Consider the following 17211-nt stretch of genomic DNA (forward strand, 5'->3'; position numbering starts at 1 on the left):
TGAGAGACAGAGACTGAGAGACACAGAGAGAGAGAGAGAGAGAGAGAGACAGAGACAGAGACAGAGAGACAAAGACAGAGACAGAGAGAGAGACAGAGACAGAGAGACAGAGAGAGAGAGAGAGAGAGAGAGACACAGAGACACAGAGACAGAGAGACAAAGACAGAGGCAGAGAGAGACAGAGACAGAGAGAGACACAGAGACAGAGAGACAAAGACAGAGGCAGAGAGAGAGAGACAGAGACAGAGAGAGACACAGAGACAGAGAGACAGAGACAGAGACAGAGAGAGAGAGAGAGACTCATTTTCTGGATGTCTGCTTCACACCTGAAGCCACACTTGTCTCCATCAGCACGTTGTGCTGCTTATGCAAAATGACACGGTGGTAATAAGGAGACAATCAATGCTGTCTGCTGCTTACTTTTCGACAGGCCGTGTCTGCGGGGCGGAACGACCCTGCGTACACTCCAAGCAGTGGCCTTTTATCTAAATGACCGCCAATTTAACACAGGTGGGATGTGGTAACTGATATTCATGAAGTCTAAACCAGATGCTGGACTAGTTCCCTTACCAACACAATTTGATAGTGAAAAAAAAAAAAAAAAACACATCATGCTGTTTGAAACGTAATTTTCAGGAAAACTGTGCTTTTTTTAGTCTGAAAACTTTATTTTTATTTGGAAATATTACTACAGGATTTTCCAAGAAATCAGACCCAACTCCAGGCCAAAGTACCGAGTTCATAACCCCAATAAAAAATAAATAAATAAATAATAATAATCTATGGAAGCCCGTTTCCTCCACTGAATTAAAAAAAAAAGGTAATTGCGACTTTTTATCTCACAATTCGGACTTTTTTTCACAGAAATGTGAGATATAAACTCGCAATTGCGCGTTATGCTGATATGTTCTCAGAATTGTGAATTTATATCTCGCAGTTCTGACTTTATAACTCGCCATTGCGAATTTATATCTCACAATTCTGTGAAAAAAAGTCCGAATTGTGAGATAAAAAGTCACAATTACCGCTTTTATTTTTTATTCAGTGGCGGAAACGGGCTTCCATAATAATCAGATGCTTTCATTTCAATAAAAGTTACTTTTATTGAATATATTGTAAAATATAATAATAATAATAATAATAATAATAATATGTCATACACTACTTTTAATAAATTTGGGGTCAGTAAGTAATTTTTTTAATGTTTTTAATGTTTGAAGAAGTCTCTTATGTTCATCAAGGCTGCATTCGTTTGATCAAAAATACAGTAAAATCAGTAATAATGTGAAATATTATTACAATTTAGAAGAACTGATTTCTATTGTAATATATTTTAATATGTAATTAACCCTGTAATGCAAAGCTGAATTTACCGCATTATTACTGCAGTCTTTAGTGTCACATGATCCTTCAGAAATCATTCTAATATGCTGATTTGCTGCTCAAGAAACGTTTCTTTTCATTATAAGTGTAGAGCTGCTTCATATTTTTGTGGAAACCATAATACATTTTTTTTTATTATTTAAATTAATGTCTTTAATGTCAATCAAAAAGTATTATTTCTAAAAAAAATGAGAAAATGTGCATTGCACATTAATCCGAGTCAAATCTATCAAATAAAGGGACCAAGTTCAGTATCCTGTCAATTTTATCAGTAGCATGTAAGGGAGACTTAGGGAATAGAGCATGAAAAGTACATATCCCTGAGAATGACCTACATGCATTCAGAGAAAAACAGACGAACACGATACCAAAAAGTGCATGTAGACTCATAATTGTAATATTTCGACTCCGACATGCTTATTAGCTCCTTCCAGTGTGTGACGCAGCAAATCCATGATGCTTCCCAAGGCCCATAAAATAAAATGGGGTTGCCCTCGATTTGCAATCACTGTCCTTAAAGCATCCCCTCTGTAGGTGTCTCCCTCCGCACACGGTTTTCTGTCAAAAATGGAATGACTAATTTCACAGCATACCTGTGAGCACGGGACTTTCATTATATTAAAAGCAGTGGCTGGGGTGGAGGGATTGGACCTGGGGATTGGGAAGGAGGGGAGATCATTAAGATAACACAGGGTCCAAAAATATCCAGCTCTGGTGGTCAGCTTGCATTAGTTTCCATAAAGTAATTTTATTACCATGTCCTCCGCTGCATGCATGTTTCCGTTTGATTCTTTTGATTAAGGAGGCACAACGTACTCTACCGGTCAGAAGTGTGGAATAATTAAGATTTAATTAAGATTTTTAATTAAGATTTTTTTTTTAAAGAACTCTCTTATGCTCACCAAAGCTGCATTTATTTGATCAAAAACACAGTAAAAATTGTAATATTGTGAAATATTATTACAATTTCAAATAACTGTTTTGAATTTTAATATCTGTTAAAATGCAATTTATTCCTGTGATGGTAAAGTTGATATTCTAATATGCTGATTTGCTGCTCAAGAAACATTTCTCAGTATTATCAGAGATGAAAACTGCTAAATATTTTTGTGGAAACTGTGATACACTACGATGCAAAAGTATGGGATAAGCAAGATTTAAAAATAAAAAAAAAATGAAAAGACAAAAGAAAGAATTTAATCATTTTATACAGCAAGGACATGTTAAATAAAGGCATTTATATCAGTTTCCTCAAAAATATGAAGCAGCATATCTGTTATTAACATTGATAATAAGAAATGTTTCTTGAGCAGCAGATCAGCATATTAGACTGATTTCTGAAGGATCATGTGACACTGAAGACTGGAGTAATTATGCTGAAAATTCAGCTTTGATCACAGAAATAAATTACATTTTGCAACATATTACAATAGAAAATGTTTATTTTAAATTGGAATAATATTTCACATTATTACCGTTTTTACTGTATTTTTAAATCAAATAAAGGCAGCTTTCGTGGTCATATCTTAAACATATTAAACAGCAAAAAATAAATAAATAAATACAATCAAATTAAAATCTCTAAATTATTGAAAGAGTACACATGTGAAAAACTGTATAGCACTTTATCTGGTCAGTGGGTAGGACATGGCGACACGGGTTGGCAATCCTGGATTATAAAGTAGCAGCCGGCAGCAATAGGCAAAAGAGGATGTGAAGGACGAGGACAGATTGTTGATTGCACATTGTCTCCGGGGGATTTTTTTCTGCTCCCCTACAGAGGTGACTCATCACTGTACAGTATCCTATGCATCACACTCATTTAGCATATATTAGAATGCTTCACTCCATAAAATCTGCATGATTGTATATTCTAACCAGAGATTATCTATCTATCTATCTATCTATCTATCTATCTATCTATCTATCTATCTGTCTGTCTGTCTGTCTGTCTGTCTCTATTTTACAGTTTGTTTGTTTGTTTGTTTGTTTGTTTAGTACTTATTTATTAATACATACAATAATACAAAATATAATAATAATAATAACAACTGCCCCCTAATATTAGTTTCCCATTCATGCTAGATCTATCCCCTTCATACCAATTATTCATACTAAACATTAGTGAATCATATTTTAAAATGTAATTTATTCCTGTGATCAAAGCTGAATTTTCAGCATCATTCAGTCTTCAGTGTCAAATGATCCTCCAGAAATCATTCTAATATGCTGATTTGCTGCTCAATAAACATTTCTATGCATACTATATATACATGTATATAGGTCTATACATACATGTTTTGAACTGTTTTCGCTTGTAAACGGTGTTTGATCTGTGCATATTTCTCTCCTGATGCAGACAAGACAACTTTTTCAATCGAGAAAGCAATATTTTGGATAAAGGACTTGTATTTTGGCCAGAAGCAAGGATTTAAGGTTAAAAATATCCTAATCATAGATTTGTTTCTTACAAACACACAGCTTTTTTTATTTTTTTTCACAAGATGTTAACTGATGGACTGGAGTGGTGTGGATTACTTGTGGATTATTGTGATGTTTTTATCAGCTGTTTGCACTCTCATTCTGACGGCACCCATTCACTGCAGAGGATCCACTGGTGAGCGAGTGATATAATGCTACATTTCTCCAAATCTGTTCATCTGAAGAAACAAACTCATCTTGGATGGCCTGAGGGTGAGGACATTTTCAGCAACTTTTCGTTTTTGGGTGAACTATTCCTTTAAGGGTTAAAGAGAAGCAATGCGGTGATTCGTTTAGAAGGTATAAGAGATAACGTACTCGGTTACTAACGTAACCTTGGTTCCCTGAGATACGGGAACGAGTACTGCGTCTTGCTTAAGACGCATATGGGAAAAAGCCTTTTTTCTCCTGAACTGAAGCCTATTTCATTCACGCAGTGAAACTGCACGGCCATTGGTTCGTGCAGGGCTTTAAAAACGAACCAATGGCGTGGCAGCCCGCCAAAGCCCGCCAGAATGGGCGGGGCATCTGGCTATATAAGCGGGCGCTCGCCACAGGATTCTCAGGTTTACTTCGACTGAAGCAATGATTGAGTCGTGCAGCTACATAGCACGGCCAGCAACGCAGTACTCATTCCCGTATCTCAGGGAACCGAGGTTACATTAGTAACCGAGTAGTCTCAGTAAGCGCGTAGCTCACTGCCCTTCTGCGGCGGATCGGAGTGCAACGGGGAGAGCGAGCACACGGGTACAGTGCCGGCATGCGAGCGCTCAGACCCGGTTGCTTAGTTCCCTGACTCCGCTGTTTCTCTCTCCGAGGCTCGCTGAGAGAGGAGAAACGGGAGAGCGGGGCTGCCTTCAATGAAGGTGGTCCGCGAGTTGAGAAGAGCGAGACTCGTGCTCTCAGCGAGAGCATTCCGTTAAAGGCTTTTTCCCATATGCGTCTTAAGCAAGACGCAGTACGAGTGAAGTATCGAAAGGGAACCAATATGTTTTTAGAAAAACTCACTGATCAGATAGTCCATCATATGGTACTTCCTTGCCAAAGTACCAAACAGCAGCAGCTGGCACTCACTCCGCCGGGCATTTTCCACTACCCCGTCCATCACATTTGAAGATGAGAGGCTGTAATTCACCAGCTATCTATTCTCAAGGTTTAGCCACACAGTCTTGCCCCTCCTCCCGTCCATCCACCACAGCCCTCAATCCAGGGTGGTATCCATCTCTTATCTGCCATGGGGGGGCCGCAGGACAACCTCTTCCGGCATGGCATCACTCCCAGTGCCCCACTTACAGCCATCAGTCACTGTCTCAGCTCATAGCTCCATGTGTCAGCCGTATGGATGACTGTCGCTTACCTGTACGGACCTGCATGCCAATAGAATCAGAGTTACAGGGAACATAGTCAGTCTGTTCAAGCATTTCACATCATCTATGACGAGATGAAAAAGCATCTTATATTCATTAAGGCTGTGAAGTGTGAGTATACTGCAAAAACTGTATTTTTAATTTTATTATATTTTTTCCTTTTCCTTTCTTTTTTTTCTACTAAATTTGCTGCTCCCTCTGCCTGGAATATTTTGTAAATTGGAGTCTTTAAAAAAGATTTTAAAGAAACATTGGGTTACAGATGTTCTGACTAGTTATGTATTGATATTCTTTTTTCATTGTATATTTTATTTTCGAAATTTGTATTAACTTGCTTGTTTGTATATGTAGGTATGTATGGATGGATGTTATCCGTTAAACCCACGTGAGCTGTGTTGCTGTCAATCTTGGCCAGGACGCCCTTGTAAAAGAGATTTTGGTCACACTTTATTTTTAAGGTCCAATAATATTAACAAACCATTAACTACAACGTTTGCCTCAATAAACTCCTAATTTACTGCTTATTAATAGTTAGTAAGGTAGTTGTTAAGTTTAGGGTATTGGATAGGATTAGGGATGTAGAATATGGTCATGCAGAATATGTGCTTTATAAGTAGCCCAGTAAAGCGCTTTGAGTGCCTAGAAAAGCGCTATATAAATGTAATGAGTTAGTTACTAATAAACAGCCAATATGTTAATAATAGGTATATGCTAATAAGAAACTAGTTAATAGTGAGAATTGGTCCCTGTATTAAAGTGTTACCAAGATTTTTAATCTCAGTGTGCTTCCTGGTAAAATAAAGGTTGTAATAATAATAATAATAAAATAAAATGCACTTGGCGCAATAATCTAGACTCTTGGTCTAAAGCTTATAAGAGTTTTTTTTTTTTTCAGAGATATTATACAAACAAAGACTCAGTATCATTTGAGAATATATTCCTGTCATTATTGGGGCCCGAGGGAGGACTTTTTCAGCCACTCAGATGATGACAGTTCACAGTGAGCGCCTATTATTCAGGACTAAATGGAACTGAAAATGTACATGCCACGCTGAACTGGCTGCTGAAAGTACAGTCCTCACGCCAGCAGAAATGGCAAATCCCTTGTAATTGTGCCATTAGTGTTCCCATTCACTTCGGTCCAAACAGGCTGTAGTCACTCAATTGAATGTCACGACAGTATGGGAGAGTTTACTTTTATTGCTGTCTCCTATACAGCTCTATCTTTTATGTTTCCCCTTCACAAATCTTTGTGAAGATGTTAAATATTAATTCCATGGTATAATCCAATTTTGATTTAAAAGTGGAAACTAGAAAAAACAAACACATAAAAGCAGAAATAAACAAGTGTGCTTGAGAATATTTAATAGAAAAACAACTTCATCTGACATATTTATCACAAAATACCACTGAACCACCAATAGCTCTTTATGTATTATGTGTAGACGCGGGCAAATTCATAGTGAAAGGCCTCAGTCATTTTCATTCAGGTATATTTAAAGGAATAGTTCACCCAAAAATGAAAATTTGCCAGGAAACGTACTCACCCTCAGGCCATCGCAGATGTAGATGAGTTTGCATTGCATCACTGTCTCACCAATGGATCCTCTGCAGTGAATGGGTGCCATCAGAATGAGAGTCCAAACAGCTGATAATAATGCTTCCTCTAGTAAACAAGCCCATCTCCTGTTGTCCTCTCAAATCCAAATCCAACAACATATTTGTTTATAAATGTTTTGGCTTGTAAACGATACTTGATCTGTGCATATTTCTCTCCTGATTCAGATGAGACAACTTTTTTGCTGAAGAAAGCAATATTACATATAGAAGATTTGTATTTTAGCCGGTAGAAACAATTTGAAGTTTGAAATTTTTTGTCCTTACAAACAAGCAGCTTTTCACTTCATGTTAATTGCGTTTGACTTTATTAGAAAAAGCACTTTGTAATGGATTCTCTCTCATGCATGCTTTGTTTTTCTTCTTCCTCTGTGGTTTATTCATTGTGACTGCCTATATCTCACAGGATATCTCTGTTTCCACCTCTTTATCCCCCTAGACCGTCTTTCACTCCCTGCTGGCTTCTCCCCCAACACTGGAGCCAAATCAATCAGCACTTACAGTCACAGATGCTGAAAACGATAGGATGCTTAGCTAGCAGGGTTCCAACACCTCTTGACCTTTCAAGATTTTGTTCAAGTTATTCATGATTAGCGAACAAGAGTTATTAAAATAATTTTCTAGAGATTGCACTACCTAACTAAATTAATTCATTAATATTCGTGCATAAATAGGGTGGAAAAAAACAACTATGTTTTAGGAATCAGGTAATTGCCATGACTTTTTCCAGCCTGGAAATCATAACAATTCTAAGATATTTCCAGGTTTTAACCGTGGCAACCCTGCTCTAGGACTGACTCCAGGTTTTTAACATAGGCTACTTCATATTAGAAACAGTTAATTAGCAGCTAAAATATTCAGTTAATTTATATTAATCTAATGAGTTCCCTTGTTGCTGAATATTTCATAAGGTCTGTCAAAATATAACAAGTACGGTCCAATAAAAACGTGCCTCGGATAATTTGTCATCTGTACAATTGTCCATCAGTGAAAATGATTGAAAGTTACAATTAAATGCACTAATTCAGAGTCAAGAAACATTCTGTTTAAAATATTATTATTTGCCACCCTGACTGGAACATGTGGATTAAAAATGGCTTAATACAATTGTGCTCCGATTCAAATAGATTGAACAATACAATATGAAAAATACTACTCAAACATTCTACAAGATAATACTTCAAATGCTAATATTTCAATATTTAATCTCCCCCACAAAGAATTGTCTCCAAGTTCTCGTTTTAAAGATTTGTGATCTCATATTATGCATTTAGATGATGCAATAATGTCTGTTCCAGGGTCAATAATTAGAACAGAACCATAATTTCTGCAGTCATTTACTCCCTTGGGAGTTCAGGGCTGCGATTAGGTTCAGCATAACCTCATTCTCAATAGTAATTACATGTGCAATCCAGTTAACGTAACTTCAGTTTGCATGTATATTACATGGCCTCATGTAAATTACAACAAATGGTTACATTAATATCTCATACACATTGTCATCTTACACCATTAGGTTTGTTTAATGCCTGTAGGATTCATATAAAGCAATGCAAAACAATATACCAGCACAAAATGCTGTGCCAAATATAATACCACTTTGGACCACACAGAGGCAGTATGCATCAACAAAACACTGGAACTGAAACCCTGATTCTCTTTGAATGTAATATTCATCTATGATGACTCTACTGGTTATTCTTGGTCAATAAATCTTTTTCAAGTCACCTTAAATCAAATTTTTTTCCTTATGCATTTTTTTCTGTGCACGGTTCTGTACAAGAATAGATATCCTCCACAGTCAGAGAAAACCACTCGTAGAAATCAGATATTGTCTATGTGCATCCTTTGAATACACAATGCCTGCTTTTTTGCATAGATTTAAGAAGCAGTCCAATTTTATTCAGCTTAAAAATACAGCTTTACAAAAGTATCATACACAAAATATGTGAAAATATGGACCACAAAACCAGTCATATGGGTCAATTTTTCGAAATTGAGATTTATACATCATCTGAAAGCTGAATAAATACGCTTTCCGTTGATCTGTGGTTTGTTATGATAGGACAATATTTGAAAATCTGGAATCTGAGGGTGCAAAAAAATCTAAATATTGAGAAAATCGCCTTTAAAGTTATCCAAATTAAGTTCTTAGCAATGCATATTGCTAATCAAAAATTAAGTTTTTATATATTTACAGTTGGGAATTTACAAAATATCTTCATGGAACATGATCTTTACTTAATATCGTAATGATTTTTGGCATAAAGGAAAAATCTATAATTTTGACCCATACAATGTTTTTTTGGCTATTGCTACAAATATACCCCAGCGACTTAAGACTGCTTTTGTGGTCCAGGGTCACATATAAGAAAACCACAAAACGTCATCCTATATCAGAACAAAAACTCATACTGTTTTCTTGCTTCATGCTTCATACTAAAAGATCAAGGGCCCTCAGCTAAAGTAATTAAAGTCGAACTTTAATTTAACAAGATTTTTTTTTCATAGTGTTATGTGACTCACTCAGTGAGTGTTTTACAGCAAATAACACTGTAAAATAACCACTTTTGATCCTGTAAGGCTCATCATTATTTAGTATCCCAAAAATAGAATTATAGCATTTTCATTAGACGTTATTTTTGCAAGTGTAATATTATGTTGATTTAATATGTTAGGAATTAAATGCTCTTGGGTTTGGTCTGGGAGCGATGTTTGGATATCACAGCAGCATACTCTCTACCTGAGCCGTAAATAGTGCGCTTCAGGTCAGGTGCAGAGAAATCCACATGAAACAGGCCGAAGCGTACACTGTAGCCATCATTCCACTCAAAGTTATCCAGCAGAGACCGGGCAAAATATCCCTTTACATTCAATCTGTCTTGACTGATAGCTGGAAGACAAACACATCATGTAGAGATCGTCCTCAGAACAGAGCTCCTATCAGATTATAGTTTCTATTATTTGAAATACTTCAATTTGTCTGGGTCTCAAAGCTACAATAGCTGGATTTTACCATTTCAGGACTACAGCCACCCTTGTGAAAAGGATAGTTTAGCATACTTAGAAAAAGTGTACTTATTACAGCTATAATATACTTTAAAAGAAAAAGTTTGAACTGAATGTAATGTTTTCAGACACATAATAGCATATAAATTGCAGTTAAATTAAAATGTAATTTTAATATATATAATTGCTTGACCTTAAGAGTGACCTTTATGTGTAATTTTATAATTGCTTCTATTGCCTTTGAAATATGGTTACTGCTGAACATACCTTAATGTCATTTATACTAAAACTTGTATGTCATGCATTGAAATATATTTGTAATTACACATTTGCAATGACAAAGTTGCAATTAAGTACATTTAAAATATTTGAATTTAATATCAAATAAAACACTAAGTTCAAATTATAATAAACCACTTTCCATGTGCTTCAGTATGTTAGTCAACATGTCAAAATAAGTATCCTTTTTAAAACACAACAACCTTTAAAACATTAAAAGAAGGTTTAAATGCTCTTTAAAGCGAAACTTTTAATTTGACATTACAAAGTGTGCTTTAAAAGTGTGTTAAGAAAGTAATGAATGTGTTCTCTATGAGAGTTTAATCTTTAATGTTTAGTGTTTGACTCTTTAATGTGTACTCTCTTTATGTCTTATAATTTATTAATATTATATTATCTGCAAATATATTAAAAAAAAATACTTTTAAGATTTTAAGTAGACTACAAGTGCACATTCAGTACACTTGATAAGCACACAATGGCATTATAGTCTAACTGTGTAAAATGAACTTTGCTCTCTGTATTTTATTACACATTGAGCAGTGTTAATATGACAGTACCTTTACCAACTTCCTGCAGAGTGTCCTGATAGAACTGGGAATGGTCGGTATCTTCTATCTGAACCGGCCCCATCTGGGAAAAGCCATTTTCTGTGATATAAATGGGCAGACTGGTGTATGTGTCCTAAAGAAACAAGCAAATGCTTATGATTTTGTTAATATGCCAATATATCTCTATATAATGAATATACACCCAATTAAATATAATGTGTAGATTGGGGGTCGACCGATTATCGGTGCCGATATTAAGCTTTTTTATGGTTATCGGTATCGGTCAGTTCCAAAACCGATTTGCCGATAAAATTATTTAAAAGCATTTAAAGAGTTTTTGTCAGAGCCCTTGTTATTCTTAATTTTGACATCAATTTTCATCTTTACATATATCGGTTCTCGGTCTACTTGATCTGTAATAATCAGTAAATATATCGGTCGACCCCTAGTGTAGATACTTGTTCAAATAAATGAAAGTACCTTTATATATTTGAGCAATTTCCGCAATCCATCAGGAACAACGGCCAACCAGTGCACCCCACAAATGGGCCACGATGGGTCAACAACAACCTCTGCCCCCTGATCGCACACAAAACTGAGCTCATTCTTCTTACTACCACCATTTAAATCTTTTACTTTCCGAGACGTGTAATAATTCAGTGCAAAGAAATCCGCCGTGCCCAGAGGACAGGGCTCATCCTTTGAGAAGTGTGGGAGCCTTGAGCCCTGCTTGTATCCCAGATCCAAGCTCCTAGACTCAATCCTGGACCTCATGGACTCTGGGTAATCTCCTGTGCAAAACAAAGGACAGGCAAACCAGTCTAGAGTGAAGTCCTTGTAGCGCTCAGTGGCTGCAGCATGTTTAGGAGAGCCCGCGTCCAGCGGCTCTGCCCAGTCACTGTTCAGGGCAAGAGATACTTGCCCTGCTTGTAAAGGCCTGAAATAATTATTATAAGTATGCCAGGCTTTGGTGTAGGCACGCAGCATGTTATGACCCGCCAAGTAAACTGATATTCCTGGATCTTTGATCCCAGGGGCAAAGGTCCCATCCTCATGGCCCAACTTGGCACAAACATAGGGCTCGTTCAGTGTGATCCACAGCTTCACTCTGTCCCCAAAGATCTTAAAGCAAAACCTGGCATAACTTTCAAAGATGTCTGCAATCTCTGTTGAGCTCCATCTGCCGAGATCCTGCAAGGCCTGTGGTAAGTCCATGTGGTACAATGTGATCATGGGGGTCACGGCACAAGCAATCAAGTCGTCGATCACTTTGTTATAATACGCCACACCTGAGGGTTACAAAAAAGCATCAAGCACACAGTAAAGAAACTTCATGGAGTATAATGTTATGGTAACAAACAGGCCAAAACTGTTTCAGCAAACAGAATGTAAAAAGTCGACATGAAATGGAAATGTTCTTCTCTAATGCAGTGTTATTTTAGTATCTTTGATATACTATTATAGCTTTTGTTAATATTTTGAATTTTTTACTATTTTGTTTTGATGTATATTTTCAAGTTTTAGTAATTTTGTTGCATGTTTTTGTCATTTGTATTAGTTTTTTTACTATGTGTCTTCATAGTTTTTATTAATTAGTTATAGTTTATTTACTTTTATTTATTTTAGTACATCAAGTTAAATTCTTGAAATATAAACATCAATAGAGTAGTATATATATATATATATATATATATATACTGTATATACTACTCTATTGATGTTTATCTGAGTTCAACGGCTTCAGAAATGAGGAGAGATGTATGGCAGAACTTGATTTTATCCATTGGAAACTGATTGGATTGTTGTCGTTTACTAATTGCTGCAATTTAATTTTATTTAAAAAAAAAAAAAAACAGAATCATCCATTTTGATTTCATAGTAATTTTAAAGAGTAAAGAATAGTAAAATTTGTCCCGGATCACCTTTTGGATTGACATGATTTGTGGTTCTGTCGGGAAGGAGCCGTGACCAGGATATGGACAGACGGTAATGGGTGAGTCCCAGCTGCTGGATACATTTCAGGTACTCTTCCCAGAGCTGATAGCTGTTACAGGCTACATCTCCAGTATGGTCTTCAAACACCCATCCTTTCCTTTGGCATGGCAGAATGTGTCCCATACGCTGGGGCCTCTACCATCCATATCCCAGCCACCTGCAAGACAGTTAGGAAATTCATCTGAAAGTTTAGACCTACATTATACATATTAACACTTAATTTTTCATAATGTACAGCTGTCAAATAACAAAGTTGAAAACTTGACTGCTACAGAAAAAATCCATTAAAAAAAAATCTACTTTTAACAAAAATTACTGTGGTGGTGCTATGACACAGTGATATTATAGCATGGTATGCGCATGGTAGTATAAGGTACTTTAAAGTATAGGCTACCATATAATTACCATGGTAAATATCCAAAAAACTATGATATTACAATGATACCACATTAAAGTATAGTACTTTTTGTGTTCTTACTAACTGCAAATGGTCGTGATTCCACCCTGGATTTGCAAATGAGTCGATAACCATTTCGTCGGAATACTACAGTAAATATGAGCACTAGTGTAAACTTGACCTTCTAAGTTATTTGATAAGTAGCAGTCTCAGCTCCCCACGAAAAGTCGTGTTAAAAAAGGTCAGACATTTTTAAAGGACGATAATGAAGGGACAACGACACGACGTTATCGCAGTGTTGAAAGAGCTAAATAAAATACTTCTGCTTTCATTTCGATAACCTTTCGCACCTCCAGCACGACACCCAACAAATCTTTTAAAAGTTACATTTAATTATTTTATTTTTTTTAAATACATCTCACAGAGTACGGTTTTACTTTATTATACTTCATTATTATTTATTTATTTATTTTATTTTTTCCTTAGTCTTAGTTACTTATTTAAATGTTCTTTCTGTTCTCAGTGTCATATATGTATGTATGTATGTATGTACCAAGAGCTCCTAAAAAAAAACACAACAAATTCCTTGTGTGTGCACACACTTGGCGAATAAAGCTCATTCCGATTCTGATCAGTCTGTAATGCAAGTCTGTACCGCATCTCAAGTTTCTTAAAATACTAAAAAGCAAATATTAGGCTACTAATGGAAATGAAAATTGAATAGCCCAAGGACAAAGACCTGCATGCAGTGCAGTCCTCTCTACACACGGCTTCTAAATTGTCCCTGATCAAAAAGACAATATATGAGAAAGATCGATGCTCCCATTGGAAACAGAAACATCTCCACTCGATTCAGTGTCACAAACGCTGCACACAAGGCATTGTTCTCTTCAGGTTGTTCTGCTATGAGAGCCCGTCTATAGGCTACCTTGTTTTTACTGCCAACCTGTCTGAACTTGTTTTTAGCACAGCAGTGTAAAGAGAGCCTTTTGTGAGGGCCACTAATAAACAAATGAGAACCTCCACAATGGATCAAGATTCTTTGGTATTGTGTTGCATTTTGTTTTGTGGTTTTGTAATGGAAAGCTGTAATCTTGAAAGGAAATGGATGTCCTTTTTCATACAGTTAGTTAACGACAGAAGTGGGTCAGTTATATTTTTGTCACATTTTAATCACATTTTTATTTTGTGTAATTTACTTAAATCTTAAACACACACACACAAACACACACACACACACACACACACACACACACACGCAGGTTTGTTTTTGTGAAAAGTGGGGACATCCCATAGGCGTAATGGTTTTTATACTGTACAGACCGTATATTCTATTGCCCTACACCAACCCTACCCCTAAACCTACCCCTTACAGGAAACTTTGTGCTATTTCAGATTTTCAATACACTCCATTCTGTGTGATTTATAAGCGTTTTGAAAAGTGGGGACATGGGGTAATGTCCTGAAAAGTCATCTTCTCCTTGTAATACCTATGTCATACCTTTGTCATTATACAAATTTATGTCCTCATTTGTCACAAAAACGCGCGTACACACACACACACACACTATATCGTGTATCTCAATTCAATCATCTCTGAAAATTCGGCCCAGTTGTATACACTAACAATTTTAGCAAGTTTAAATGACTAAAAGTTGAAATAATTTGCTAGCCCAGAAAAGCATGGAAACTAAAATGTAATTATAGTTTTAAGTTTTAAAATTTAAATTAAAACTTAAACTATTTATTTATGTATTTATGTCTGTATTTGTTTGTTTGTTTATTAAGCAAGCAGAAATGATGCTGTATAAACACTGAATATTAATGAGCATTACCCAAAATTTCATTTGTAACAAACAAAAGGAACACATAAACACAATGAAAACAAACAAACACCTGTACATAAGCAAAATTAATATATGAAAAAAAAAGTCTGATAGGAAATGTCTGTATTGCAGATGAGCAAACACTCTAAAAATATAAGGGACCTTATCAATCACATCCCTGATAGCATCACGTACATCACGGAGACGTCTGTGTTTACATCTGCAATACGTCTATACGACATTTCCTAGCATATGTCAAATAGACATTTAGAAGATGTCTTTAAAATTTTTATGATTTAGAATGTATGTAAAACTGACATTTTAGAGACGTCTATCAGATGTTTGTACACAGCAGATGCTTTCCAGATATATATATATATATATATTCCACAGACTTGTTGGAAGTGTCAGTGTAATAGCACAGAATATATTTTAAATGGAAGGATCGGGCAACAGCAGTGGGTTTGACTGAAGAAGGGATCGGTGTTGACTGGAGTTCAGGCCAAACCTATGATGACGTCAGGGGAGGAAATGGAACATGGAGCCCGGGGTCCGGAGAAGAACAGCACACCCCGCGCTGGACGCGTTCTGACCGTCTGCACGGATCGCACTCTGTCTGGGGCTCTGCGTTACGCATTCCGCTTGGATCCTTCGAAAAGCGTCTTTACCGTTGCGGTCGACAGCAGCATTGAAGCCTATGTGGAACAGTCGCAAAGTGAAAACCAACTTTACGCGTTCAGTTTCTCAAGAATGGTTTTATTGTTGAGCACGCGGATATTTCGCGTTTTTATGGAATCGTAGAAGAGCAACCGTGTAGAAACGCTTTCGCTTTCCTTTGGAGGCCAAATGTGCGATGAGATGAGCGCAGAGGAAAAGTGTTTTTGTGATCAGATTTCCTTGAGTTTGTGAGACTGTTATCTTGGGATGGTTGCAGCTGTCTCTTGGTGGAGGAGCGGCGTCTCTCCACTTCGACTGAAACAAAGCTAATGTAGCGACTTAAAGTGGAGCACCTTCGCGTAAAACAGTGGAAACTTGCTACAGATCAACTGGAGAGGGCTTGTAGAGTTGTAAAATGAATCTTATGGAAAACAAAGGAGGATATTCGACCGCTGCTTAATGTGCAGAGCACAAAACCATGATAAATCGACCCATCTAATGTTGCGTCGAGTCAATATTTTGACCATGACTTAAAAGGAGTGCTGACCTGCGTCTTTGCTTGATGGCTTTTGACGAATTTGCGTCGTGTTTAGATATAAACAACAACAAAAGGCTTTCTGGGCTATTTATATGCTAATCTATCCCCCTCTTCTTGCCGTGTGAATCTCAGCGAAGGCAGGAGGGATGTCGCTGGGCGCTTCTTGCGTCCTTTTACTGGCTTTCGTGCTGCTCAGGAGCTCGAGCTCTGCTGGATCCTCTGAATGTAAATCATACGATGAACGCTCCAGAAGTGCGGGGAAAAGCTCTCCGTCTGGGGCCACGCTGGACAGAAAAGTGGTCTGCAGTAACATGGAGCTCCATCAGGTGCCTTCACCAGAGTCATTTCCCAACAGAACAGTCTCACTGTAAGTCAACACTTATTTACAGTGCATTAACCATTTTAACATTGTCCTATATCTCAGAAATGCCCTTTAACAGTCATCACAGGGGTCATCCTGCAATTTGTTGCCTGCTGGTCCTTCTGGAATAAGGTTTGAAAGGCAGAACCTAGTTTTTAAGTAAGTTTTTAGGTAATACAGATCAAGCTAAATTACTTATATTATTCACACATATTACCCTTATGTTGTGTGTGTGTGTGTGTATATATATATATATATATATATATATACAACTTTATATACATAAATTTAAAATGGAGTAGAACTTAGACACACTATTAAAGGGATAGTTCACCCAAAAATGAAAATTACCTCATGATTTAAAAAAAATATCCTGGCTCTTCTAAGCTTTATAACGTGGGTGTTATTTTTCAATAGTCCAAAAGAAGTCAAATAAAGTGCATCCATTCATCATAAAGAGTGTCCCACGTGGCTCCGGGGGTGAATAAAGGCCTCCTAAAGCGAATCAATGCGTTTTTGTAAGAAAAATATCCATATTTAAAACTTTATAAATGGTAATCTCTAGCTTCCGCTTACTGTCGTACGTGCGTTGATTCCAGCGGATGATGTAGGATGTAGCATAAGGTCCGGTAAGAAGTGACGAGTGCGGAAGCGCAGCAGAAAGAGCAAAACAAAACACTGGTCATGAATTAGAAGTACAAAACGAAGATTTGTAAAGAAAAATGTCGGAGGATTTCGATATAAGCCAAG

The 17211-nt window shown here is 36.7% G+C and overlaps 1 protein-coding gene and 1 pseudogene across 1 annotated transcript in view; one reads left to right on the forward strand and one right to left on the reverse strand.

The window, feature by feature from the left end:
* Positions 1 to 9187: 9187 nt before the first annotated feature.
* Positions 9188 to 13286, reverse strand: LOC107659113 (cytosolic beta-glucosidase-like; annotated as a pseudogene).
* Positions 13287 to 15467: 2181 nt separating this feature from the next.
* Positions 15468 to 17211, forward strand: part of LOC107659122 (adhesion G protein-coupled receptor A3) — a 51375-nt gene continuing 49631 nt past the window's right edge. Inside the window, exon 1 of the mRNA XM_016447951.1 lies at positions 15468 to 16467. Coding sequence (XP_016303437.1) covers positions 16247 to 16467 — 221 coding nt within the window. The 5' untranslated portion in view covers positions 15468 to 16246. The remainder of the gene's footprint in view (positions 16468 to 17211) is intronic.

This window comes from Sinocyclocheilus anshuiensis, unplaced genomic scaffold (assembly GCF_001515605.1).
Source record: "Sinocyclocheilus anshuiensis isolate Anshui unplaced genomic scaffold, SAMN03320099.WGS_v1.1 scaffold87, whole genome shotgun sequence".
In the NCBI taxonomy this organism is placed as follows: domain Eukaryota; kingdom Metazoa; phylum Chordata; class Actinopteri; order Cypriniformes; family Cyprinidae; genus Sinocyclocheilus; species Sinocyclocheilus anshuiensis.